The 27,598-nt window shown below is 39.2% G+C and overlaps 2 protein-coding genes across 4 annotated transcripts; one reads left to right on the top strand and one right to left on the bottom strand.

The window, feature by feature from the left end:
- Nucleotides 1-19: 19 nt before the first annotated feature.
- Nucleotides 20-18,277, bottom strand: nsmaf (neutral sphingomyelinase (N-SMase) activation associated factor). The gene is made up of 31 exons (XM_039790056.1): nucleotides 18,142-18,277; nucleotides 14,351-14,437; nucleotides 13,050-13,128; nucleotides 12,661-12,722; nucleotides 12,249-12,285; nucleotides 11,982-12,032; nucleotides 11,007-11,078; nucleotides 10,753-10,800; nucleotides 10,483-10,535; nucleotides 10,202-10,331; nucleotides 9,854-9,925; nucleotides 9,642-9,750; nucleotides 9,053-9,229; nucleotides 8,779-8,858; nucleotides 8,530-8,620; nucleotides 7,902-7,965; nucleotides 7,085-7,136; nucleotides 6,262-6,382; nucleotides 5,927-6,058; nucleotides 5,798-5,840; nucleotides 5,546-5,712; nucleotides 4,879-4,990; nucleotides 3,728-3,786; nucleotides 3,128-3,195; nucleotides 2,972-3,039; nucleotides 2,758-2,881; nucleotides 2,453-2,536; nucleotides 1,918-2,068; nucleotides 1,297-1,399; nucleotides 925-1,034; nucleotides 20-627 (listed from the first exon to the last, which is right to left on the bottom strand). Exons 1-31 carry the CDS (start codon nucleotides 18,177-18,179, stop codon nucleotides 533-535), a joined length of 2,739 nt encoding a protein of 912 aa, XP_039645990.1. The 5' UTR covers nucleotides 18,180-18,277; the 3' UTR covers nucleotides 20-532.
- Nucleotides 18,278-19,192: 915 nt separating this feature from the next.
- Nucleotides 19,193-27,578, top strand: LOC120552222 (transmembrane protein 241). 3 transcript variants are annotated; one of them, XM_039790058.1, is made up of 15 exons: nucleotides 19,206-19,421; nucleotides 20,090-20,136; nucleotides 20,574-20,651; nucleotides 20,759-20,840; nucleotides 20,956-21,033; nucleotides 21,539-21,564; nucleotides 22,043-22,094; nucleotides 22,194-22,242; nucleotides 22,405-22,450; nucleotides 24,045-24,080; nucleotides 26,113-26,147; nucleotides 26,364-26,433; nucleotides 26,911-27,004; nucleotides 27,211-27,275; nucleotides 27,368-27,578. In XM_039790058.1, exons 1-15 carry the CDS (start codon nucleotides 19,350-19,352, stop codon nucleotides 27,429-27,431), a joined length of 894 nt encoding a protein of 297 aa, XP_039645992.1. In that variant the 5' UTR covers nucleotides 19,206-19,349; the 3' UTR covers nucleotides 27,432-27,578. The 3 variants fall into 3 exon arrangements, with proteins under 3 accessions (XP_039645993.1, XP_039645994.1, XP_039645992.1); XM_039790059.1 differs by lacking the exon at nucleotides 20,090-20,136 and having other exon boundaries at nucleotides 19,193-19,421; XM_039790060.1 differs by lacking the exon at nucleotides 27,211-27,275 and having other exon boundaries at nucleotides 19,205-19,421; nucleotides 27,380-27,578.
- Nucleotides 27,579-27,598: the final 20 nt, after the last annotated feature.

Below are 27,598 nucleotides of genomic sequence, written 5' to 3'. Positions count from 1 at the left end.
AAACAGGAGACAGAAAAGATTACTTTTAGAGACCAATATTATTTGAATAAATCAACACCTGAGCAGCCTAATACTTTTTGCGTCCGCTTCACAGAATAAAATGCACAAACTATAGTAACATAATAAAAAAAAAAAGAATTTGTGTAACATGATGCAAAACAAATGATACATTTGAAAACAAAAAATCCACACAATGTAGAATAAGGCGTGTACACTGTTGTAGTTTCCCGTTCTCATGCACAAAACTGCTATTGGACATTTCATCTCAATATTCAGATAGCTATATGAACGAAGATGACTTTTGTTGGGTTTCGCATTGACAACACTTGAGAGCGATTTTAGTTGTCACCAACTGCTCTGTGATACTGCACATTTACAGTACGGTTTCAGCTCCTCATAACTGTTTATGAGTCTCTGTTTAAAGTCAGATAGTTGGGTCATGTAGTCTGCAGGATACTTGGCCGGTAATGTCCAGTATATTGCACTGGAAGTCTTTATCTCCCCAGCAGATGGATTGTGCAGAAACAGTCCTTTAACTCGGGAGCTTCCAGAGGATGATCTGTCTGTCCTCCCCGCCTGTGATCACTGTGGAGCACAGCTCACTCATCCACAGGGCTGTGACAGCACCTGTGCAAAGACACCATGTTTACAATGAACATATTATGCATCATACAAATCTATTTATTTTGGTAAGAACAGTAGATAATACATAAAAACAATACTTTGTGTACTTTATCATACTGCAATGAGCTTTATTTAAAGCTGCTATGTACATGTAGCATTAGCACCAAGTGAAACTGGAACAACGGTACACTTAAAAAGCTGTAATATTGTCGGTACTCAATATAAGCAAACAAAGCATTCACATAGATGGACGTTTAACCAGGTGGGCTGTAGAATGCGGGTAGACGAGCTGTACTGTACCTGAGTGTGCAGGGATCCGCTGGGAGACTGTGTTGCTGAGCAGGTCCCACAGCAGGAGGTCGCCAGACTGTCCCCCACACAGCACTGAGTTCCCGTCCCAGCAGAAACACCTGGACCCACACACGTTAAATCCTTTTGACTTGCAGGTTATGTAGAGAATATTTTACCTTAATACCTATTTCAGTACAGTACTTATCCCTCACATGTACAATGTAGGGCAAAGAAACTCATATCGAAAATGATTTAAAACAAATATAACATGAATTCTCAATTACATACGAGTTTCGGGCTTCGTAAGGAGCTTCAAATGCTGTGCCCTCTCGCTTTGGGTGAAATGCTGCCTTTCCTGTTGGGCACATGGTGTGATCTTACCTCTGCTCCTCCTCAGCTTTCACAGATGAGATCACCATTCCCGTCTGGACGTCAATAACCTTCATACAGGAGTCAGCACCAACACTGAGGACGTGTCGGCTATCTGTGGATGTAAAAAAACTCAGTCATTACTTTAGCCATGGTTTCTAGGTGACTCATGTGTTGGCTGTCAGTTGTTGGCTTGATTTGGGAGGTATCAGAGCCCATCTTTGCCCTTTCAAAACAGGATCAATTTGTTTGCTTGCTCAGATCTTTTTATCAAGTTTAGATTTGGTGCTGGCCATTTCAATGCAGTGTGTTGAAGTTAGTTTGTTGGTGCAAAACAATAAGGTGCTTAAAGAGCCAATTACTGTGCTCTGGCCTGACTCTTGAAGGCAAAATGTATATTGCACCATCTGAAAGGCAGTCTCTAGGACTTAGGCTCTGATAAACAAATCAAGAAGCCCCCTTACCTCTGGCACTTTTTGTGAGGGCAGATGGTGTGTGGTAAATTACACGTACAACCTACCGGTTTGACATTAGGTTGGACTCTATAAAAGGTTTTTCTGAACTTTAAACTGTGTGCCACTAAACTTCGACCAGTACTAAAAGTGTCCTACTGGCTGCAGGTTTGACACATACCAGGACTAAAGGCCATGTGTTGGATGGTTCCAGTGTGGCAGTGGACCTGCTGCAAGGTTCCATAGCTGCTGGTGTCCCAGATGGTGACGGTCCCATCTTTGCAGCCAGACACCAGCAGAGTCCCCGCTGGATTCAGACCAATGGTGTTCACCTGTTCACGAGTGTACGAGAGGTGAGGGAACACAGGTTTGTATGTTTGGAGTGCTGCTGCTACTATTCAGTGTTTGACAAACACGTTTATCTTTTTAAAAAGGTAATTTACTGTTTAGGAGGATTAAACCCTTAGAAGTGTATGTGTTAGAAACATGCACAGCATTACCATTATTCAACACTACATGCACACAGTCTTATCAACTACACGGAATATGAGAAAATAAACATTTTCAGTTTTTTAATTTAAGACATTTTTTAATTTAAACATGCATCCTGCCGGCCTCTACTCCGACCCAACCACGTTCCATTACCTCTGTATGAGTGAAGTAAATTAAACATAAACTGTACATGCTTTAAATAGAGAGTTAGCCTCCTCACTCACCCCAGCATCATGTTCCAACTCAGCCAGTAACTGAAACTGGGATCTCTTGTGACTGGATGAGCTGTCAGAAGCGCACTGCCACACCTGGGAAATAAACAACATCATCTGCAACTCTCACCTCCCAATAAGACACCAACACCCACCGATAAAACAAAAAACTAATACACACACCACGTCTGTCAGCAACAATGATGTCATGTTGTGTTATGAGGATTTTTCACAGACCCTTAACACCAAAATGCCTGACAAATTCCTGGCTTATTGGTAATAGAATAGCATCATCTCATTAAAGTATTAGATTTTACCTTGATGGTGGAATCCCAGGACGCTGTGTACAGCCGGTCATCAAACCAACACATTTCACTGACGGCATCGTCATGCCCCATCAGTGTGTCCTGCCGCCTGCCGTATGGGATGGAGTAGAAATAACTAAGAGAAAGAAGAGAAACATGTGGGTCAGTGTGAGGTCGTGAAGATCATTTTGATAATCATATGTCTGTGTATATATACTATACATACACATTGTTGTCCCAGGAAGAACACACCACAGTTTTACCATTTGCCAGCATCAAACATGACGATAACGCCTGAAAAATAGCCAAGTGGTTTATTGTTTAGAGAGCGTTGGAAATGATTAGCGAGATGGTGAAGTGGAAAGTAAATACAGCTGCATACCATGTTAGAGAAGGACATGCTTCTCTGGAAGTCCTTTAACTCCTTGGAAAACATTTTAAGTGTTGAGTCTGGAATAAAGATTGATACGGCTGAGTGACACAGAAAAGAGCAAACACCACCACAGTGAAGGAACTAATCAATGCTTTAAGAACCAATCTGCAATTTGGTCACCCTTTCTACTTGTAAAATTGTACACCTTACTGCTTCTAATGGGAAAACTGATTCTTATGGCGATGACATCACTTTGCACCATTATAGTAATAGAGGAACCCCAGAGGGCCACTAGAGGCAGAAGTGGCCATGCTGAGCACATCACACAATAGCACTAAAATGAATGCATTATGAAACAGGCCCGACTATAAAAGAGGCTCAACACACACTGCTCTGTGATATACTTTTGCTACTTGACGATAATAATGACAGACATACCATTATACAAAATAACAACAAATATTGTAATTGGTTGAAATCTGGATTAGAATATCACAGGTAACACTATACCCGCAGTTCCTTAACAGAGTCGGTGCCTGTCCTTTGATCCTTTTTGCACTTCTAATAGATATTTGTCTCAGATTTGAGACATAAATATATTTTCCAGACCTTGGGATGTGGAGAAAATAGCTGCCCCGTCTCGAGTCACAGCGATGCCCGTCACAGCCCTGCACATTCAACAGAGACTTGGTTACACAAAAACTAGTCTGGATCAACAGAAGTACATTGCCAGAATAAGCCTGGCATGGTGGACATCTGGCGAATCCTTTCACTACGGGAAACCACAAGAACTCAGAGCGAGGAAGCTAACGTTGCACGCTGAAAATAGCAAGTTTTGACAAAAAATTAAATTGTGAAATAAGGCAGGCCTGCTTGGTTCTTTCAGTGAGTGATTAATAAATAAACGTTCATGGCATTTATTACCTAACTGGGATATTTCTGGGATCGGTGGGGATTTGTTATGGACAAAATACACACGCCGATACACTGGTAAGAGCAAATTACGTTTAACCACGTATCCAGCTAATTTAAATAGCTCAGGTCACTGTATTCCGTGAACAATTAATTTAAATTGATATGCCGTTTTCTTTTGCGGGGTGCAAATGTCACACCAAAACAAGTTCCTTCCAGAGACCATTTTGTAGAGCACCGTCGCTGCATCCAGAACTTAGCGCCGCTCATGAGGATTAAAGAATGAAGATTAACCAAATTAAAACAACCCAGAGTGTTTCTTTCTCCTATCACAGAATGTACAGTATGTGATAGATAGGCAATTTGAGACTACACAAAAACACTTTTCAGTAAGTGCTCTACAGATTCTTATTTTTTTTTTTCTTCATTTTTCTTTCTTCTTTTTTAAGTTAGTTAATTTTGTGGGCATTTTTAGACCTTTAATGACAGGACAGCTGAAGAAGTGAAAGGGGAGAGAGAGGGGAATGGCATGCAGCAAAAGGGCCGCAGGTCGGAGTCGAAGCCGCTGCGTCGAGTCTATATATGGGAGCCTACTCTACCAAATGAGCTAACCGAGCGCCCTTTTCTAAAGTTTTTACAGCAGCCACCTGTCCTCTAGAAGTGGCATCACAATACATTTTAATAAGTTACTATTTTTTTCTTTTCTGCAGCTGCCTGACGCCTTCTATCTTTGCATGCACTTCCTCAAATTGGAACCAGAGCTTTCATTTCAGTTATGTGTGGACCAGAAACACAATTGTATTTGTACAATGACATTACTGTAGCCGACTGGACGCCTCCCGACTTACTCTTTATGGATCTTGTGGCTGGAGATTGGTTTCAGATTTCCCATGTTTGCCCAGGCTAACTTCCTGCTCTCCTCGGTCAGGTCTTCAAAGGAGGAGTCCTCACTCTGAGAGGCTGCAAAAAGAACATACAACTGCAGTAGGGATATGTGGTGAACAAAAATGACAGATTGTGGTGGATGCTGCTTATGCCAATGCACTATTATTCATTCATCCCTATAAATTAAATAAATCAGCAGTTATGAGCATGTTATTACATTATTAGTAAATAAATTATCTAGGTCAGTTGAAACCAACCTCCGTTTGGACACACTTTAATGCATGTCATGATTGGTCACACGTTTGTCTATAAATTAAGCCCCTTACTGAAATATTTCTGATTTGGATTGCATGGTAATACACCCAGCTTCTGAAGAAGAGGATCAGGCTACTGTAACAGGGATGAGTCAATGAAATTATAATTGCCTCCCAAACTGCACAAAGCAACTGCTGCATGCACAGAACACTCAGACCACTGGTCTTCTCCACTTAGAGCTCTAAATTACCTTCGGCACCATTGGTCAACATGACTGGGAACTTTATCAATACGATTACATGCCCTTAAATTTTGAAAGAGGCGCCTTGTTCACAACGTTTATTTTTTTAACTGTGTGTGTTTCTGCAATTCTACCTGGAGACAGTTCACTGACTGGTGAGTTGCTGCTGGGGCTTCGAGTTATGTTGTGAAACCTCGGTGTGATCCTCTGAGGGTGAGGGATGGTGAACAGCTGTTTGGGCGTCTGGCCGAACTCCAGGATCTGTGTCAGCATGGCGATTCTCTGGTCAGGGTCCTCGATGCTTCTCAGGGAAATGGAAAGTTAGTTCCACGATGTAATGTAAAATGCCTTAATCAATATTTTGTGCGAGTGGTTTTCTTCGATACCTGTCGCAGTCGATGCCTCCTTCATAGGTCAGTGGGTGAAACACTGAAAGAAAAAGGGGTAAATATGAGTCTTTGTCCAGTTTTTGTGGGTTTGATGTTGAAAAAAAAAAAAGCTGCTGGTTATTTTACCATTATGGGCTGCGACAGCTTCACTGCCTCTCTGTTTGAAGCCAAACACCAGGTCAATCCACTCATGAAGGTTCTCCGACACATACTGACTCTCCAGTGCTGTCTTGTGCTTTTGAAGAAAGTCCCTGGTATCTGGAGTCATGACAAACAGGACACAGTAAATGTGAATCAGCACACAGACTGAAAGTAATAGTAATACTGTTAAAAACAGCACAGGGACTGTAGAGTTTGACACTGTGTTGTCAGGTGGGTGTTGGCGTGGGGATGAGGGAGGATAGGAGACCTGGGTCCAACAAAGTTTACATGCATACCGTGGCCAGATGGGAGGACGTTACCTGAGGCCCACGCTGGGAGAACAACATCCCCGACTAAGCTTCCGTTCTGCCTTCTGCCCAAACCAAGACTCAGTTTGTTTTCCAGGAAGCTACAGTCATCCCCATAAAACTCTGGAATCAACTGCATTAATCGGAAAGACACACAGACATGGCATTAAACACATTCTTCTACAGAAACCTCATCAAGACTGCACAGTATGTGCATGTGCATGCTCTTGCACATGAAAAAGCGCTGCGCTGTACAAGCAGATGCAATCATCATCAATCATGCAATCAATGACTGAATGTCAGACTAATCCATAATGCCCAGTTAGGGTTGGAGTATCCGGTCTCTGCATTGAGATTCTCAACCCCCCCCTCCCCCAACTTCCTTGTCTGTCTTGTTTGCCACCAAGTCTGCAACTTATATAAACAACAGCAGCCACTTCAAGGCTAAATGCTGGGTTCAGAGTGCCATTTCCACAGCTTTGCCAACAAATAACTAATTTTTTTTTTGCACTTTCTTTATTTGTGACAGGACAGCTTATACATGAAAGTGGAGAGAGAAGGGGAATGACATGCAGCAAAGGAATCAAACCCGTGGCCACTGCGCCGAGGACTGAGCCTCTGTATATGGGCCCGCGCTCTACTATGTGAGCTACTCCGGCGCCTGAACAAATAACTATTAAAACAGTAAAAATTAAAATGGCAAGCACGGATGCATGAATGATTTCACACCTATTACCATAATCATTTTGGTGAACAGAACAACTCAGATTTGAATGTTTTTGGTGGATACGGCAGGGGTTTCTAACGGACATAATATACAGTAGTCGTATTTTACCTCTTTGAAGTCAGTTGCCCCCTCCAAGCAGTTTTTCCATGTATCACCTATGCTGTAAGAAATCAATGCAGGTCAGTAAATACCAACATGCAAAATCATACTTTAAATGAAAGAAAGTATGGTGGTCTATGGTGCGTAGTTTCTGTCGGCCCCATGAGGAATTCTAAGTAATGACAACAACAGCGTCGGCGCGTCCTCGTGATACAAGCCTTTTGTGATCGCGCATAGCCCCCCCCCCCCTCCTCCACACAGTTGCTAGTAGCCAAGGAGGACACGGAGCATTAAAAAAAACATCATGGACTCTTCAGAAGGTCATTATCTTCACTCGAACTTCTGCGCGGGAAAGTCACCGGACGCCACAATCTTCTGAACATAGTCATACTGAGATATACAGAGAGAGTTGTGTTGAGCTGATAGTCTTAATTAGCTTGGTAGCAACTCATTTGGCGATGGCTTGAGTGTAACGGACGTTCATTAACATCAAAATACTACGTTGAATTACCAAGTCGTTAATGCAATAACCTGTTGGAATTTACAGATTAAATATAAATATAACACTTTTTCATGTATTGCAATTTGATCCGCCACCATAATATTCATAAATATATACATTCATGTGTAAAAAGCAATCATTTAATTGTACAGTATGAAGAAATATTTTAATCGTTTATTATTTTTTTCAGTGTTAAGTTCCAAATCTTCAGTCACTATTTCAACACCAATACAAGAGTAAAAATCTGCGCTGCATCACTGATTTATGACTGTGATGATATCCTTCATTTCATGGCTTATCAAATTTGAAGTAGAAATAATGTACCTATTAAACATGCGATCTGCATGGTCGTAGCGGCCATTCTGGAGACACAGCATGTGCTCTGGAGCTGCAGGGGAGAAGACAGTAAGCAATAACAAAATATTAGCTTTGGTTTTCAGTAGAAGCAAAGATTGCAGCCACATGTCAACAGACTTTAACACCCAGAATACAAATGCACCTCTTATTAGTAATCAGTCTCTAGATTGCTGTTGTATAACATGCTAACAGCTGTTGTGAAAGGTAAAGGAGAGGAGATTCAAAAAGAAACCAAGAAAGAGCCATTTCATTTATCATTTTTATTTGTTGGTTTGATCGTTTGTTTGGGCCTACATGGTTTGTCTACTGACAAACTGTTAGATAGACTGACGTTGACAATGTGGCTGCAAAATGAATTAGAATACCTATATTGTTACAGCTAAAACATGTTCTGATTGTAGTTTTCGAGTGCAAGTTTTGGAGAAACACAGAAAAAATTTGAGTTTAACGTGTTGAAAGTGAACAGTGACAGTGCAGACAAAAACAGACGCAGTGGTTGAGCAGAGGTCGACCGTGCATAAACACACTGAGTGTATGCTGTGTGCACTCGGCTTCCACACATGCTGTAGCTTTAATGAAGAAGCGTGTGACATACCGACTCTGACCAGGTAGAAGAGGACATAGCCTGGTGACGAGTAGTGACTGCCATACAGGAAGCGAGGTTCAGGCATGCCTCTGTAGCGAGCCTGTGAACATGACAACTCTGTGTTTACAGATACTCACAGTGCAGAAACAATATCTGGCAAACATCCCGTTTTTGCCCAATTGTTAAATAAAATCCATAGACATAGTCAGTGGGTTATATATATCTAAAAGAAAAAACACAAACGCAGCAGAGTCTCACCAGCAGTCGGTCTAGCCGCTCTTTGTTTAGGGCTCCCACAGGTTTGCTCAGGTCCCTGAATGTGGCAGCGTTTGTCATATCTGGGAAATGGAGGGTGATGTCCTAACAATTAGCTACTGATAATTAATATGTCTGATTATAGCCCAATCTCAGTATCATTACCCTTATAAGACGACTGGATGGCAAGTACAGTAAATTACCCTGATCACCTGGGCCTCTGCAGCTAACATGTTATGTAAATGAATCTGTGTGTTCTTTTTTTTGGTTGACCCACCCAACTGCGCGCTGGTGTAGTCAGCGATGACCCAGGGGAAGACGGGATACTGGGAGAGGTCGTTGCAGCTGCGGTCAGCCAGGTTGTTGAGGTGAAGGAGATACTGGTAGTTGCTCAGATGGCCGCGCTGCCACTGCAACATGTAACTCTCTGCTGTGTGCTCCATCATGTGGTTCTCTGTGCAAGGAGGAAGAAAACAGCAGGGTTAAGTCAGTCATGTGTTACGGGGTTTCACCAGTAAGGGTTGGCGCCAATATTTCTTCAATCAATGCAGACAGCTCATACTCATGTAGGCCATCAAGGGAGTGTAAACCCCTCCTCTGAAAGCCTGCTTACATCATTGTATGTATATTTGCATCATGTTGGAGAGTTTCTAGAGATCTTTTCAAGGCCAGTAGGGTTGAAATGAAAGACCGATTCCGTCAATAAAAAAACAGTTTCATATCATCCGTCTCAAACGCAGGAAAAGCAGCACACAGAGACAAACTTACATCTATAAGACTTACTCTTAAATACTCTTGTACACAAGATTGTTTAGGAACTCAAGACACCCTGTAACAGAGTCACTACTGGCTTTGAGCTTTCTCACCCAAGAAACTGGCGATGTAGTAGTAGATTTCATCTCTGTCGGCCGTGTTGTAAAACTTCAGGTAGATGTCTGAGCAGAAATCATTCTCGGTACAGAACACCTCAAGACCCTGGGTGAGGAGAGACATGCACACAAACATGGGGATTTGAAACGATTAGAGCCATATTGACCACATTGTTATTTATTTGCTTACTCCGGCTCGCTCTGCTCACCAGTGGTCTTAGTCCATGCCGTCTTTTGTAGATTCTCCTGACTCTGTGGAGTTTGATTTGGATCACCTGTTGCTGAAATGACAAGTCATAAACAAGACATCATTACCTCAGCTCAATAACGGAACCCAGCTTGGCCCCTCAGAGGTGGTGGTGGCGCAGTGGATATGACATGCCGTTGGTGAGGGAGACCTGGGTTCGAATCCCACTGCGATAAACCATCAATGTGTCCCTGAGCAAGACACTTAACCCCTAGTTGCTCCAGAGGTGTGCGACCTCTGACACATATAGCAATTGTAAGTCGCTTTGGATAAAAGCGTCAGCTAAATGATATGTAATGTAATTGCTCACCGGATATCCATTGAGAGGCTGGAAGTAGAGGCTTTCATCCGTTATGCAGACGTGGCCTGGATTGCACACCAGAGGCATGACCATCTCCACCGCACACTCCATGTGAGGCATCTCAGCGACACTCTGAAAGCTTTACATCAGATTCCCAACATGATCTTATCCAGCTGCATACTCAGAAGTTATTAATATTGCAATACTCAACGCTTCAAACAGCACTTTTCATTAAGAATTGCAATCTAACAAACAGTTACATGTGAATCAAAGTGCTGAAGTCAACATACCAGTTTTTGTCAAAAGATGACCTCGCCAGTCGCGATTGTAAATTTGCTGCAATCTAGAATTACACAAGAACTGTATGTTTGACCACTGATGATCATGTGATGGTTACCAACACTTAAAACAATAACCATGCACTGAAGGACGTACGATTACGTGGAATAAAGTACAAGAAGCAAAACGGATCATTCATGCTGATGATTTTTGTCATTTCATCATCTTTCAATCTTTAGAGGCCCACTGTGTGCTCCAACTTGAAGCATTGATTAACTCACCATTGCAGTCTGGTCTCCAAGCTTTTCCAGACAGGACGCCCTGTGGAGCTGCAAAATTCACCACAGTCTAAATGAGCAGAGCGACACCAACACATACCGGAGCAGTAAATCAAATGTCATGTTTTCCTGAGTCACGAACAATCTAACCGCTCCGTTTATTAAAGCAAACACACAACACCAATTCCCATGACTCCAGTGGCCGTAAATGTCCCTCCCAATCCTGGAGCCACTATTGTGTGGGAGTAGCTACGCACCTGGAGTAATGTTTGAATGACATCTTCGGTTTTACTCCAACCTTCCAACTGAAAAGTCAGTTTCTTTTCCCCCTGCCAAAGTGAGGAGAGACGTTTCAGTGTTTCATTTGAATACATGAGCAAATCTTGGAGCACAACTTCTTCTGCACTCATCTTTTGGTTAAATGCTTCTGTGGGTCTTCATCCATTTTTTTTTAGAGATCTTAAGGTTGACATAATTATGTCATAGCTAAAATGTTGCTGTTTTAGTGTGGGAATTTGCATCTCCAATGGCTCAAATTCACATTTTATCTGAGGCTGTGATACTCAAGTGTAACTGATTGTATTTCACGCTATTTTAACTCAACAAGACCTTTAAGTGTGATTTATGCTTCTGCGTAAAATCTCCGCCAGGGCTACGTACGTAAGACCTAAGACCTATGCCGTATCCCGACGTGCACCTCTGGAAAAATTTAACTACACGTCGCTCCACCGTGGCTTGGTAGCATTGCATTTTCCCTGACTCATTTCCTGGTTCTCCTTCTCCATAAACAACACGAAATCAAGGAGAGGGTGAACTTTTCCTGCTACAGATTTCTGACCGTGGTCAGAAAGCACAGGGAAGACACTTTGTTTCTCTCACTATGACTCTAGAGTCGCTACTCGCTCTGAAGCTAATCACTGTCACTCTCTCACTCGCTCGCTCTACCACACACACACACACACACACACACACACGCACGCACGCCTTACGTAGGCTACGGCGAAAGCTCTGTGTGGAGCCTCTGCAGAAGCATAAATCAAGCTTTACCCTCCTCATGTTATCAAGCAGAGGAAATTAAAGACAGACTATTACATGATAAATGACAAATTTGCAAGAATGGATTTTAATTCTACAAACAAACAGACACATAAAGAGCACAGTCAAGTCTATGCCAACAGCTCCAGGCATATAACCATCAGAGGAGAACCCCTGCTGAGTTTCAGTTGACTCACCCTTTCATTTCTGTAAGGTGCTATGACATTGCTCTCTTTGATGTAAATAACCTGGAATTAAAGTGAGAATGAAATTTGTGTATTTTTAATAGCTGTCGTGACAAAATATACATGATGAACAATTAAAAGATAATAAATCTGTATAAATCAAAAGACAAATGAAGCAACGGTTACCATTTCTTACAGTGTAAGAAGCCACGACGACTGATGCACCTTTGAAGATCAATATTTCACATAAATGGCATCGATATTTTAAAGAGGACTCACCTGTACACATAAAATAGAGATGACAGATGGCCTCGGCCTATGAGGAAAAAATAAACAAGTTAAAACACCAAAACAAATCACTGTAGTTCATTTCTGTAGGTTTTAAAAGGGAAACCAAAACTAAATCCAAAATTAAAACACTGAAATCAAATGACAATTGAATTTTGGGATTTTGCTTATCAACATTGAACAACAAACATCAAATGCGTTCCAAACTACACTATCTGGGTATGTCTTCCATGATACAGACCCAGAGGGTAAAGATCACAACAGATACAGTATGCTCAATTCTTTGTGGATGTTGGATTCAAAATTGGTTTCCAAGCACGGTAAACATTTGCACGGCATTTTGAAGTTACCAAACCAGTTTGACAAAGTGAATAAACAAGAGAAGAGATGAAACGACGCTCACTCATTGAAAGGGTTGTTCTCGCTCTCCACAAACTCAATCTTCTTACAGTCTCGAAGAGGAATCTACAGAAACAGCAACAGATAATGATGTACCATCTCATTTACAACAGACACACGATGCAAAACATGGCTTTTATATGAATGCAGTTTGAAATTCAGTACGCTTTACTTTTTTCAAACTGCATATATACTGTCAGTTCTTATATCTTCAGCTTTCCACATAAGATTACTGTCAAAATTCCTATGTGAAAGTTTTCGTATTAATATTTCCAATTTATAGCAACCTCATTTTTTTTTTATATACCTCATTTCCTGTTTGGTTAAAAAAAAAAAAGATCTGGTAGTAAGAGTTAAAAGACATATTATACATAAAATAGTATTAAAACAAACCTTTAAAATTGGCTCTGAAAGATCCTCTGGATCAAATATGGCAGATCTGGAACAGACCTTAAATGAGCCTCTGACTTTTCTGGAAGGAAAAATAGCTAATGTTAGCCTGTTAGCACTGTTAAACCCTGGTCCCCCACCAAAAGATACTGATTATCACTGTAAACTTCAGATCACATGTCATCTTTACACATACATGTGTCCCTTATCCTTACTGGACACACATTCTGCCCACTTTCATAGGACAATTAAACTAAATTGTCTGAATAATGTTGTTCTGAGAGGCTTGTGACTTTTAAAAAAAAAAAAGTTTGCTCAAGTCTTTATAACAGGATAAGATGGTGTTTGAACAGCTGCTCCTTACAAGCTGGAAAGGCTTTGAATAAATAGCAGTAGAAGCATATCTAGGGGTTTACAACTCATTCTGGTTTTTACACACAACGGGGGGGTTGGCATCACAACACGGTGATCAGGATTACCACATATTAGGACAGGAAGGTTGAAACAAAAAAGAATCTGGTGAACCCATGCTGAGGATACACAGAGTAACCACATTCATGTAGTCACACATTAGGCCGGATCAACAACATTTACAGGGTATTCACGGATGTCCCTCACCTTTTGCTCTCTGTGTGTTGCTGTTCTTAAACGCCGTCCGCTACAGAACAACAGCCAGAACCTCCGAGCTAGCAAACTACATGCTGACAATGGCAGGTTTTGAAGAAAATTTGGATGGTGCAACAAGGGAGGCCTGCTTGGTTATATCGGGGAATGATTGTAAAGATTTACAAAGAATATGTTTAAGGCATTTACTCTTTAACTGGGACGTTTTGAGACCGATTGGTGGGGATTTGTTATGGACAAAGTACACACGGCGATACGCTGATTAGAGCAAATTAGGTTTAATCATGTATCTAGCTAATTTAAATAGCTCACGTTACTGTATTGTGTGAATAAACTTCAGTTTATATTGTATGTGGCGTTTTCTTTTGCGGAGTACAAATGTTCCACCAAAACAAGTTCTATCCCGAGTCTATTTTGCAGAGCCACTGTTGTTGTGTCCGGTGCTTAGCGCCGCCTAAGATTATTGTGATTGGTTTAAAGAAATGCAAACAACCCAGAGCGCTTTTTTCTCCTATCCCAGAATGTATGTGTGGAGGAGCCAGACCTTACTCCACAGCGCTGTGGAGATAGGTCTGGCAATGTGAGACTAGTCACATATGGTCATACTGTATGCCACATATAGCGAAGTGAATAGTGTTACTAGTTGTAGATGAAGCATTGTCGTTAACAATCTAAATTACCTCTCCTTTTTTGAACTGGTGGTCACGTGGTAAGCAGTGTGCTGTTCAAAATAATATTCCTCCAAATCCAGCAACAGGAGAGAAAATCTAGGGGGAAACAACAATAGAGGAGAATGAGATAACATAAACTTAATGTAAAATGGGAGCTGCAGTGTGGTGAACATTGTGTAAACAACAGGGTCAACCCACAACTAATCTAAACAATGCCGGATTAGAACCTTCTGTCACTCCTGAACTGATTGGCAGGTCTTCTGATACAGGGGCGAACACTACACACGGTTCCACGTTTTTTTATTGGTCATGTGCACAACAACAACAACAACAACAACAACACCACAAGTAGTCATCGGCAATGAACATCTTAGACCTCAGGCACCTCCAACAATGCTCACTAAATAACTCAAAGAAAAACACACAACCAGCGAAATCTAAATCTAAGACAAAAAAATAGTGCAAGTTAAGATATAGGGCTAAATATAAACAAAATAAAATATGAATGAAGTAATATAGCCTAGTTATACAATACATTTAAAAAAGTGTAGACTGAATTGCAAATGAATGTGAATTAATTTAAAAAGGAATGTAGTTATGTATGTATGCATAATGAGAAGTATATATACAGTATCTCACAAAAGTGAGTACACCCCTCACATTTTAGTAAATATTTCATTATATCTTTTAATGGGACAACACTGAATAAATTACACTTTGCTACAATGTGAAGTATTAAGTGTACAGCTTGTATAACAGTGTAAATGTGCTGTCCCCTAAAAATAACTCAACACACCGCCATTAATGTCTAAACCACTGGCAACAAAAGTGAGTCCACGCCTATGTTAAATTCCCATAGAGGCAGGCAGATGTTTATTTTTAAAGGCCAGTTATTTCATGGATCCAGGATACTATGCATCCTGATGAAGTTCCCTTGGCCTTTGGAATTAAAATAGCCCCACATCATCACATACCCTTCACCATACCTAGAGACTGGCATGGTTTTATGTCGGTTAGCCAAATAGCTGGTTTGATTTGCATTGAGAGATGATTTTATGGAAAGTACCCCATGCCAGTCTCTAGGTATGGTGAAGGGTATGTGATGATGTGGGGCTATTTTAATTCCAAAGGCCAAGGGAAGTTCATCAGGATGCATAGTATCCTGGATCCATGAAATAACTGGCCTTTAAAAATAAACATCTGCCTGCCTCTATGGGAATTTAACATAGGGGTGGACTCACTTTTGTTGCCAGTGGTTTAGACATTAATGCGGTGTGTTGTGTTAGTTTTTAAGGGACAGCACATACTATAACACGTTATACAAGCTATAAAATAACCTTTACATTGTAGCAAAGTGTATTTTATTCAGTGTTGTCCCATTAAAAGATATAATGAAATATTTACTCAAATGTGAGGGGTGTACTCACTTTTGTGAGATACTGTATATATTTATATTACGGCTGTCCACGATTGAAGAAATTCATAGTCGGTTAACACTTATACCATTTTGTCGACTAATCGATTAGCTGATTTCATCGACACGTCGGGTAAAATCGAGTTTCTCCACAAAGAATCATGCAAAAGCACCACTTTTTCTCCACTGTGAAATATTTGTGCTTCAAACCACATTACTGCAAATAACAGTAATGTGGTTTTCAGTGTGTGACATGCTCACTTCCTTCCTTTACATAGCTGTATACATGTCTGGAACCAGCTTGGACTTTCTCAAGAATGGCATTAATAGCACATTGTAAACTATTGTAAGTATATTTAGAGAATAACTTAATACATTGTGGCGGAGCAGTACAGTTGATGGAAAGCTCTCTTTTTGAAGTTTGTCTTATATTCACATGGAGAACAATCTTTAAACCAGGGCTTTTAAAATTGATGGTGAAACCCTTTAGATATGACAAATACCTGTTTTAGTATGTCCTCCATTCTGGCTCATATTTTACAGCAGAACCTGTATTCACATGATGAATACTCGGTATGAAACGTTAATAAAATGTCCCAGTGAGGCATTTTTCTGCTTAGAAAAGGTCTATTGTGTGTATTATTTCATAAATTAGTGACGCATGGATCTGAAACGCCAACTTACACAACTTACACAAGTGTGATGTGGAAGCTTTTCCACATCACACTTGTGTAAGTTGCATATTGGACCATTTAGCTTCCAAACTAGTTGTGATGTCACAAAAATCATGCTTGTACGTACATACACGTCTTAAACTCAGATTGAAGGTGAGCCCATGAGAAAATTTCCCCTTCAGCAGATCAGAGTGAAAACAAGAACATACAACATTCTGCACAGTGAAGTAACCACAAGTAAAACACATTTTTGAAAAGCCTTAGGGACCTTCTGATAGATTTTCTTCCGGCGCTGCGTTTCCAAAATATCTACAACGAAGATAGGGTGTGCTACGTTAGCATGACCCGTAGTCAGAATGGTCACAATTATGAGAATAAGGACGCAGTTTGAAAAAGCCAGCATTTTTCTTTTTGTCCAGGTTCTTTGAGAGAGTCATTATTGCAATGTCATAACTATCAGTTCATTTCATTCAGGGGACTCTGTTTCTTTCATCAGAGTTGAGGGACCAAAATCAGTATTAGTAGAGAAAAAGTGAGACTGAATCCTGTATCGTCATAGAGGAGACATCAGTGGTGATTTCTATGTGGTGACTGAAGCAAAAGCTAATCTGATCTATACCTCTATATACTAATACTAAAAAAATTAAAAAAAGTAAAGCTCTGTGTCAAACTGCATTTGGAAATCCAATGCCTCACTTCAGATCAGGGCCATGCTGAACATCATTTAAATGCTTTTAAGGGATGGCTCTTGTGGTAAATTTGAAACGTGTGTAACTCACCAAGGACTGATTCAATAGCATACTACTTTTTTCATGTGTTCACAATGGCCACTATATGGTCCGCAGTGCACTTTTGGTTGATATATAGCTATGTGGTTATACATCAGGGGTACGTGAATATTGTTGCTCTTGTCAGGTCACAAATAGCCTTGTGAGGATTTTCTTTTTTTTTAAAAAAGGGAAACTACGCCTATTTTCAACATTCATACAGGTTATTCCTACGGTGTAAGACAGTTCAAACATATGAACAAGTCTAGGCCTACTCCAAACCCCAAAACTAGAGTGCTAAAATTCAAATGTGTGATGCCATCAAGTATAAAGTGTGAACTGTTCCACAGACAATGCATTTGGAAAGATGTTATATATGACACAGAGCACCCAGGGGAATGTTCGGGTATAGGGAAAAAAAAAAAAAAGAAAAAAAAACATTCTGTGGATCCACAGAATGTCTCTCGTCTATGGACCAGCTCCAGACTTTATATTTGATGACATCACAGTTTGAGACTTCTGGTTTTTTTTGGCTTTCAGAGAGAGAGTAGCTCATTGCACACATATTGCTTGAACTTTCCTAGGCCATGGAAATGCCATAGTTGAATTCTTAATTTAGGTGGTGTTCCCCTTTAAGATTATAGAATGTAACTATAGGTGTTAAATAGAGAAGACATTGGACATTTCATGACGTATTTTTTACGTTATTAATACTAAATTCCTGCTCCTCGCCGAGACCACTCAATTTGCCTTCAATAACAAGAGCGCATCCCACAGCTGACAGAGAAGCTCTCATTAGCTGAGTGGCCCAGCCTGACGTTATAATGGCATTCATCCAGTCGAGAAAAACGCACCGCTGCTACTGCGGAGCTCGGACTGAACCCACAGAATGGCCTTCCCTATCTGAAATAATGTCACGTTAACAACAGGAGAAGCAGCACAAACCTTTCTTTAGTTAGCTCTTGCGTCTTTAAAAAGGCCATGACTGCACACCATCCTCTCAAGAACTGAACACCGAGCAGCCGCCAGCCACAGTCTGTCTGTAAACACGGAAACTTGCTGCCTGGACCCCACGTGACTGACCCTGAGACAAATGATCCCTTAACAAAAGGAAAGGAGGGAGGTTTCACTCTGACTGTTTTTCGGGATACCAAAACTACGTAACAAAATTTAGCCCCGGTACCCGTATTTTATTTTTCTCTTCAATTGCCTGTTTCTTCTATAAAATGTCAGAAAGGAGTGGAAAATATTTATAACACTTTCCCAGAGTCCAGGTTTTTACAATAACTTGTTTTTGTCCAGCCAACACTTCAAATCCCAAATAAACTATGCATATTATAACGGATTTACATTAGTTATTTTTTTCTATTTTATTTAAACTTTATTAAAACGGTTTTAAACAGTTTGATATGTTACTTTCTTCCTCTTTTAAATGTTTTAATACTTTAACTTGTTTGAATTGTCTGCTCTTTATTTTTTTTGCATTTTAAATCACTTTGAGCTGCATTTTGTTTATAAAAGTGTTGTACAAATAAAGTTGATCCTTATTATTCTTGTTATATTAAAATTGATATATAATTTTATTTTATAATAAATCCTCACATTTGAGAACATGTGAAAATGTTCTTGTATATTTTTGCATATTTGCGTGAAAAATTACTCAAACAGCTGGCGACGAATTTACTGTCAATCTACTTTTAGATTAATCGGCTAATTATTTTACATCTACTATCAATACAGATCCTGGGGGTAGCTACATCATGCATAAACTGTATACAAGGGTACATGTTAAACCACCAAAATAGTTGATATTAGTAGACTTGCTATGTTATTATTTCGTATACATTCCATACTTTCCAATTGAAGATAACAGACACATCACAAACACTGGCATATTCGTTTTCATACATACCAGAATCAATGTCCTGCAGAAAATGAGAAAAGCTGCGTGAAGCACATTTGGGCCAGTTAATCCTCACCCCCCAGATATAGACGATCTTTGTCTCACGTCTTGACGTGTCACCACGGACAGGCAGTGAGGGAAGTTTCCGATCTTGAAATGTCTTTAGTTTGAAACAGGCGACATGTATTACATTTAGTATTATTTTGTGGTTAGAAATCATGTCCCTGCTGAAGTGTGTCGGCGGGTCAACATGCAGTGGAAAAGACACATCACTGGTCTCGCTTTTAGCATCGTTTTCGTTGTATCATATTTCACGAATAAGGTGAGTGTGAGAGGATGTGGTTTTTGCGTTAACTTCAAGTAAAAACTAGCAACATAATTTCTCAGCCGAGTTCAAAAATAATAGTACTAACGTTATATGGCTTTTATCCAGCGTTTTAATTTGTAACCGGCACAGCTAGTTTTTATTTTATTTTGCAGCATACAAAGCGACAACAAAGGTTCCAACTAAATCCAATAAATTCTTGTACATTGACCCGTGTACACAACGTGACTTATTCCTGTGAAAATTACAATATAACCCGTATCATCAGCAATAACCATGAAGTGAACAAGATTTAAGACCCTTCTCGAATTGCTGTGACGTACCAGGCATGAACGTGGCCCAAAGCAACTATTAACTAACTACTACTACTAAACTAACAACTTCTGAATTATTTTTGATAGAAAACCGTTGCACGAAATTAAAAAGTTGTAAAAAGAAAATGAAATGCTGGATGTACAATATGCCGAATGGAAGATTGAATCCCGCCAATGATATATTCAGAGTTGCGTTAACAGACTTTTGCAGATGGACACACTGAATTGACAACATTTGGTGCCAGTGGTGGAGCATCTCTTAGTGTCAGAATGATACGCTGGTTACCACACTGCTTTGCTTATGATAAGCCCATGACATGAATTATATCGGGATTTTTTTTTTTTTTTCAGTTTGTCCTGTCAGTGTTAAAATTCACCTATCCAACCTTATTTCAAGGGTGAGTAGCTAAAGGTAAATACTTCATGTGGTACCTCTTCATGTTATATCCTTTCATTGTCATTACAAGATGTGTGTGCACTATGCACTTAAAAAAATGTGAATTCAATACTTAGAATAATGGCCTTAAAATGTCAAATGTTTTTTTTTTGGGGGAAATGCATTTGCAGTTTATAAATCTAAATGTTATGGCAGGGTATCGCCAATACCCGATTTCCCGAGATCGAACATCAGATCACTCACACAAATATCGATTTTAATTGGATAATCGATTATTTTAACCCCGCCCTACTTAAATGAACAAAGAAGTTAAATCTGCATCTTGATTTAGATGACCTCTTGTGTGAGCCTTGTGAACGAGTGATGAAAAATAAACTTCACACCCAAAAAACTGTTGTGTTGGTTCAGTAACGTGAAAAACAAAATGCACATTTCCAGATGGCAAACATTTATCGGGGCTGTCCTGCTTCTACTCTCTGGGAAGTTTGGATGGGTGGAAATGAGCCGCATCACCAGGTACTTTCAAAAAAAATACTATTGTAGGATTTATACTTGAGTGTTTTCAGTGGCTGCCGATAAGCACATGTATTAAGAACTTGATATGTTGCAATGTTGTGTTACAGATCAGCAGCTCTTTCCTGGCTTCCAGGCTCCCTCCTGTTTGTGGGAAACATATATGCGGGTTCCAGGGCTTTATCACGCATAGTATGTCACATTAACCTGCCACCCTTAGATGTAGTGTCTCTAGTAGATTGTTGCCTGGCTCGGCCTATACTGTAGGTGGGATACATCTGAAATCATTTTCTTTTTCTCTGTCCAGGACATTCCTATTTTCTTCACTCTTCAGAATTCCTCCCATGTTGTTAGTTACATAATCTTGAAGGTTTTCCATAGAGAGGTAAGTGCCTGCACTGCCTATGTGTGAAAATATATATATATATATATATATATATATATATATATATATATACACACACATATATATATATACACATATATACACATATATATATATACACATATATACACATATATATATATATACATATATACACATATATATATATATATACACATATATACACATATATATATATACACATATACACATACATATATATACACATACATATATATACACATATACATATATATACACATATACATATATATATACATACACATATATATACATACATACATACATACATACATATATATATATATATATACACATACACACACACACACACAATGATGTGCTGTACACTCCCTTTTAACCCCCTTTTCTTATTGGTGGGAAGCAAAACTTATTTATGACCTTGGCCACTAACTTTATATTGTACAAGCTTTAACCACCATTATGATATATCTCACTCTGTAAAATATGCTTTTATCGACAGAAGACACAATGGCTGAAATTAATCAGGTTTGTGCTTTTCCCAGTAAGTTGTATCAAGATGGAATGCATTTTTGGCATTTTTTCATAACTACACAGCGAAGTATGGAAGAAACACAAGGAAAATACACTACGTTTTAGTTCTCCTGTGATCAATTTATTTGTCATGAAATGAAACAAAATATATATATATATTTATATATATATATATATATATATATATATATATATATATATATATATATATATATATATATATATATATAAAAAATACAATTCCAGTGAAATGTAATCCTGTCAGTTCCTACAATTTATGCAATTAAAAATGGTAATATGTGTATGACTGGGGTGGGGCATAATTGTTTATTAATAATGGTAGTGATATTAATTAAGGTAATAAACCTGTAAAGCACCTTTCTGGTTCTGGATCAGCAATAGCAATAAATAAAAGCAACAAATATTCCATTTTACATGACTGCATCTTTAAATGTGCTTTTTCTTCTTGTAGCATATGCTTAATGCTGCTCTCAGCTATCAACCTCCCCCTCCATGATCCTCAGGTAATAATTCATTATATAATCAAATGGTGGAGTCTTATTACTTGGGAGAAGGAATACAAGTGTTTTGGGGTCATTTACAAGTTTGCTTTTTGTGTGCAGTTTGACTACAGTGGTTACCTCTGGGCTGTTGGTCATCTGCTCTGTGTTGGTAAGTCTAAGAATATACAGAGATGCTAAACTGTTAACTAACAGCTCAGGAGTTGCATAAAGAGCAACCAGAGGGTTAAGCCTTGAGGGACTCCACAGATAATTGAAAGAATCATAATAATCATAAGAGGCTGAGTTGTAAGAATATTATGTCATCTTTCAGGTGCATACAGAGTGTTTCAAGTTCACTACAAATCAAGTAATTTGAGGTAAGTAGAAGCACAACAATGCATAATAGTAGAAAACATCCTTGAAAGTGTTTATTTGTGCCTCTGTTCCTTATCAAACACAAAGTGCAATTTTTCAGCTTAAATTTGTTAAACAGTCCCTCCAGGATTTCGCGATCGCAACAATTCACGCAAATTCAACCAATCACCATGAATTTGGTGCGACTCACAATTTTGACCAATCACCACAACTTTTCCGCAAATTTGACCAATAACCGGAGTTTCCACGTGCCAGACTTTGCGTCAGTATGTGACGCAGAGCCACTGACCAAGCAGGAGTGAGAACAGCACGTACGTCACCAAATTAATTTCCTCGTTTCTGGTATGAAGACGAGACGTGTTTGACTCCAACGTCTCACATTTACCAACAAAATGTACAGCGAAAAACATTTCAGACCGTCCTGCCAACCTGTATATATTTTAACATCAATCTACGCTGTAACGTTTTTTCACTCTAAAATCGCTGAAAGCTGCTGCCGTTTCAATCCTGTTTGCTCTCTGCAGCAGGTGGGGATGCTGCTCAGTTCCCCCCGCGCCTGACGCACGCAAAAAAAGGCCGCAAAATCCTGGAGGGACTGGTTAAAGGTCCCATATTGTAAAAGGTGGGATTTCCATGTCTTTTTTTTTTTTATTATTATAAAGCAGGTCAAGGTGCTATCTCAATGCTGTGAAATTATCTAAAGGCTCAATCCACAGAGAAATGCACACAGCCTGTATGACTTCCATAGGATTGTGATGTGACAACTACAGGTAGAAAGTGCCACTACAGTGCCGTTACAGTCATTCCCAGGCTGCAATGAGGTTGCAGACTAAAAGTGCAGATGCAGAAAACCCAGAAACACTGACCAATCAGAGCAAACTTGGCTTTTTTGGGAGGGATGCTTAAAGGACAATTCCGGCGCAACACGAATCTAGGGGTTATTAACTGATGTGTACCAACTCTGTCGCTCTCTGGGACATGTTTTCATGCTAATCCAATGACTTTGGAGCTTTGACGAGGCTTTATAATCTTTAGAATCTCTTTTTAATAAACTATCTGTCCACTTACAATGTTGTCAATGCTTCGGTTCACATTTAGGGACCCTCATTATGCTAACGTTATGGTGTGGTGATATTTCGAGCCTTTTTAGTGGTATTAAATAACGATTTAATTTGAGTGTCCCCATGCCTCAAATACTAGCATTGTAAGCTAACTAGCGGTCTGCGGTAGCCTCGTCAAAGCTCCAAAGTCATTGGATTAGCATGAAAACATGTCCCAGAGAGTGACAGATTAGGTACACATCAGTTAATAACCCCTAGGTTCGTTTTGTGCCAGAATTGTCCTTTAAGGAGAAAGGCGCTAAAGCAGAGCATTTCAGACAGAGCGTTACAGGTAAAGTCAGCCAGACAGTATGAGAAAAATGTTTTCTGAACATTAAACCATGTTAACATGTCATATTTGAAATCCAAAATACAAGTAGGGACCTTTAAAACACTCTGCTGATGGAACCAAATCAATAAATACTGTACTTTATCCAAACTTCACATTTAAAAACTGCTCACTGAAGTCACTATTTTTGGGATGTTTTCATTGTAGTGACCTTGAACAACAGTGCATCAACTACCTGTTCAGGTAAGAATAAATCATTTTAAATAACTGGATCAGATACAGTACATAAGTCAAGGATGGAAGGTTTATAAGGTCTTAAATTATCTAAACTCAAATCTTTTGAAAACAATGTTTTCTTATTCGATGGCTTACTCAAAACTGTCATCTCAAATCAATTTGATGAAACATGCAGTCCATGTTTATTGCCTTCCCTGGAGCTCTAGAAGGAGCATGTTGAGTCAAAGTTAGCATGAAAATTCAGCAACAGACAGGCTGGAGGAAGAGCCAATCATTTAAAGGGTAAATATCGTATTTTATTTTTTCAACCTGGACCCTATTTTCCTTTGTTTTTGTGTGTAAGTGACTGATGGGAACATCTTTTGAAATTGGTCCAGTATTAAGCGTGAACTCTAACCGGCAGCCACAGACCGGGCTGCAAATCTTCAGCATCAGTTTAGCCTACTAAAAGTGCTGGTTTTGTTTAGATTAGAAGTGTCTGACAACATTATGGAAAGGATCCCTACAGAGATAGGCCTTTTTAAAACCTCTTTACTTCGCTAGCGCTAAACCCACCAGACTCTATTAAAAAAAACAATACTTTTAGCGTGTATAGAGCCAACATATTTTCACATGTAAATCGGTAAACTGTGTTTATTTCAACCAAAACTAGAGTTGGGATGGTTGGAAAAGTGGAAAGATGAAGTGTTTAAATGAAGTGTATTTTACGATGCTAAAATTACTGTTTTATTTACATGGAGTCTGGGGGCTTTACCGAACGCAATTTCGCAAATGTTTTATAAAAAAAAAATAAAAAAAAAGGATCTTGTTTGTTTTTATATTTATTACATGTGTAGGTAGGTGTGTATGCATGGATTTTATGGATATGTATTTATGTATTGTTGTGGGTGATTTGGACCTTGAGTCTGTAATAAAAGTTTGATGATGATTACTCTTTAACAGAAATGTCAACCTCCTTAGAAATCCTTTCCATAATGTTATCAGACACTTAGAATATTCATTTGAACCCGTCAATGGCAAAACAAGCACTTTTGGGAACGTAAATACAAGCTGCACGATTGCCCTATTAACTTACATAGTAGCTTGTTTCACCGCTGCTGCCGACGGCAGCCATCTTGCTTAATACTGGACCAGTGTCAAAGATTGTTGTTCCCATCAGACACTTAGACACAAAAACATACACACAAACAAAAAGGTAGTTTTTAAGTTAGAAGTGGACTTAAAGGGCCTTTACAAGTTAATATGCCAGAATTTCCAACTACCTATATACGTATTAGCTTACAAAATTCTAAGTAAACTTAAATACGTATAACCTCTTTCAATAAAGTGATTGTATAAGGTGAAGTTATTTGCATGTGCATCCAGAAAGGTTGTAGTAATACATCAGGACTCGTGTTTTTGTTACATTATGCAGTCCCTCCAGGATTTCGCGATCGTGCCAATTCACACGAATTCAACCAATCGCCGTGAATTTGGTGCGACTCTCAATTTTGACCAATCACCGCAAATATGACCAATAACCTTAAGTTTCCCGCGACTTCAACCAATCTCAGCAGTCCCACGTGCACTCTAGAGCCACTGACCAAGCAGGAGTGAGAACGGGTTGATCATCAAAAACCGGAGATGAGATGTACACAATGACCTAAATTGAGGACAGCTATGCTCGTTATTGTAAGTGCAATGATAAGTTAAAGTCCAATAAGTAAAGTTACTTTATCAAACCGTATGAATGTGCGTCCCAGGCCAGAATAGGAAATGAACTAACAATGTAAAGATCAACAAGCCACTGACACATGTTCAAATTTGATTAATTCAATAAATTATTATTTCTCCCGCAACTTCATTGCAACAAACATACAAAAGACATCGCAACTTTTATCGCAATTTTTTACAAAAGGCATTTTGGGCCGCAAATAAATAAATAAATATAAATAAAAGACCGCGAAATCCTGGAGGGACGGCTTAAGATCTATCATAAGAGTGCTGCTTCAGGTATTCTCAGTGACTAATTTCAGCTTTCCCTGCCTTTACATAACAGTGTACTTCTGCTGGCCATTGCCGCTCATCCAACAGGTAGGCATGACCCTGAGCAGAAGTGGCATATTTCTAATGCTGGTGAACCATAAGATGAAAGTTGCACAACCCAATGTAGATTTTGTTCCTAGAATTGTTGGGTTATTAGTGTATTACATTAGATAGAGCAGTGTCTGCTGTGTTGTAACCGTCATCCCTTAAAGAATACGATATCTACATTTGTACCTTCGCAAACAGATCTTTGTCCCTCTACAGGCGACCTCACGGGTGCCATGGAGTTCCCCTCCCTTCAGTCCCACACATTTCACTGTGGTTGCTGTGCCAGGTGAGACCTTTCGGTCCATGGAGACTTTGTAGTTTTTTCTGTAACATCTAAAAAAAAAAATTGAATAGATCTACCGAAATAGTTACGTAGTTGTAAGCATGTTCTATTTTGACACCGTATAATAGACCATGCCATGTCAAAATAGAACATGCTTTAGGTGCCATTTGTCATTTGACACAGAGCCCAGTCGGTGTAAGCTTGTGCTCTTCCCAACCTGAAAAGTATTTATAATATGTAGAGGCCTACAGATCCATGGTTATAAGTACGTAGATCTGTGTTACAAAGTCCTGTTAACGTTTTAGTATCAACAAGTCTACAGAGTAATTTAAACAGTTTTCATTTGTGTTAAGAAATTCCACAAGCATGGAAGCCATGTCACTTTTCAAATGATAGTTATTTCTAATTAGAGAACAAATTTATTTTTGTATTTTATCGTAGGTTTTCAGCATGATACCTCACCTTGTTCTCATTTCACAGTGCACTGCTGGGTTTTTTGTTGCTGCTGGCCACAGTCAAGCTAAAAAGTGGATTGTCCCTCGAGCACTTTAGGGTCTGGATTTTTTTGTCTAAGGTGATTATAAATTATAGATTAACTTTTTATCCAGTTGCATTGTAATAGTATTTCATGGTTGAAGTAGTACAGAAACCTTACAGAAATTCATATCCAACTCAGCATAATAATTCACACAATCAAAAGTAAAATTTTAATTAGTGAAATTGGTTTGACCTAACTGCCTAACAAGAAGTACAGATTATTTTGCAAGTGTTTCCTTCCAGATTACTGCCATGTCCCTCTCTCCGTTTATTTTCTACATGGACATTAATACTCCATCTCTTATTTGGTAAGCACATCCCATGCCTATTTATGGTACTGAAATGTATGGATGGGTTATTATCAAACTAATAATGATTTCTACGATTCATTTGGTTACAGTGTTGTCATTAGTCATGTTGGAGAGGCCCTGCTGATGTATTCTCAGAGAGACTCTCAGTTGTGATGAGGAAATTGCAGCTCTCCGGATTGACCCACAACTAGCAGTCCAAAAAGAGATTTTTTTTTTTTTTCTAGAAAAATATTTTATTTTTGTAATTTCTCATCTATGCGCTGACAATCTGCTGACCAAATAAAATTATCTTTGTGTACATATTGTGCTTGCTGTGTGAT

The sequence above is a fragment of the Perca fluviatilis genome, chromosome 22 (assembly GCF_010015445.1).
Source record: "Perca fluviatilis chromosome 22, GENO_Pfluv_1.0, whole genome shotgun sequence".
Classification (NCBI taxonomy): Eukaryota; Metazoa; Chordata; class Actinopteri; order Perciformes; family Percidae; genus Perca; species Perca fluviatilis.
Note: the sequence above shows the minus strand (reverse complement) of the source record. Positions and strands in the feature narration are given on the sequence as shown.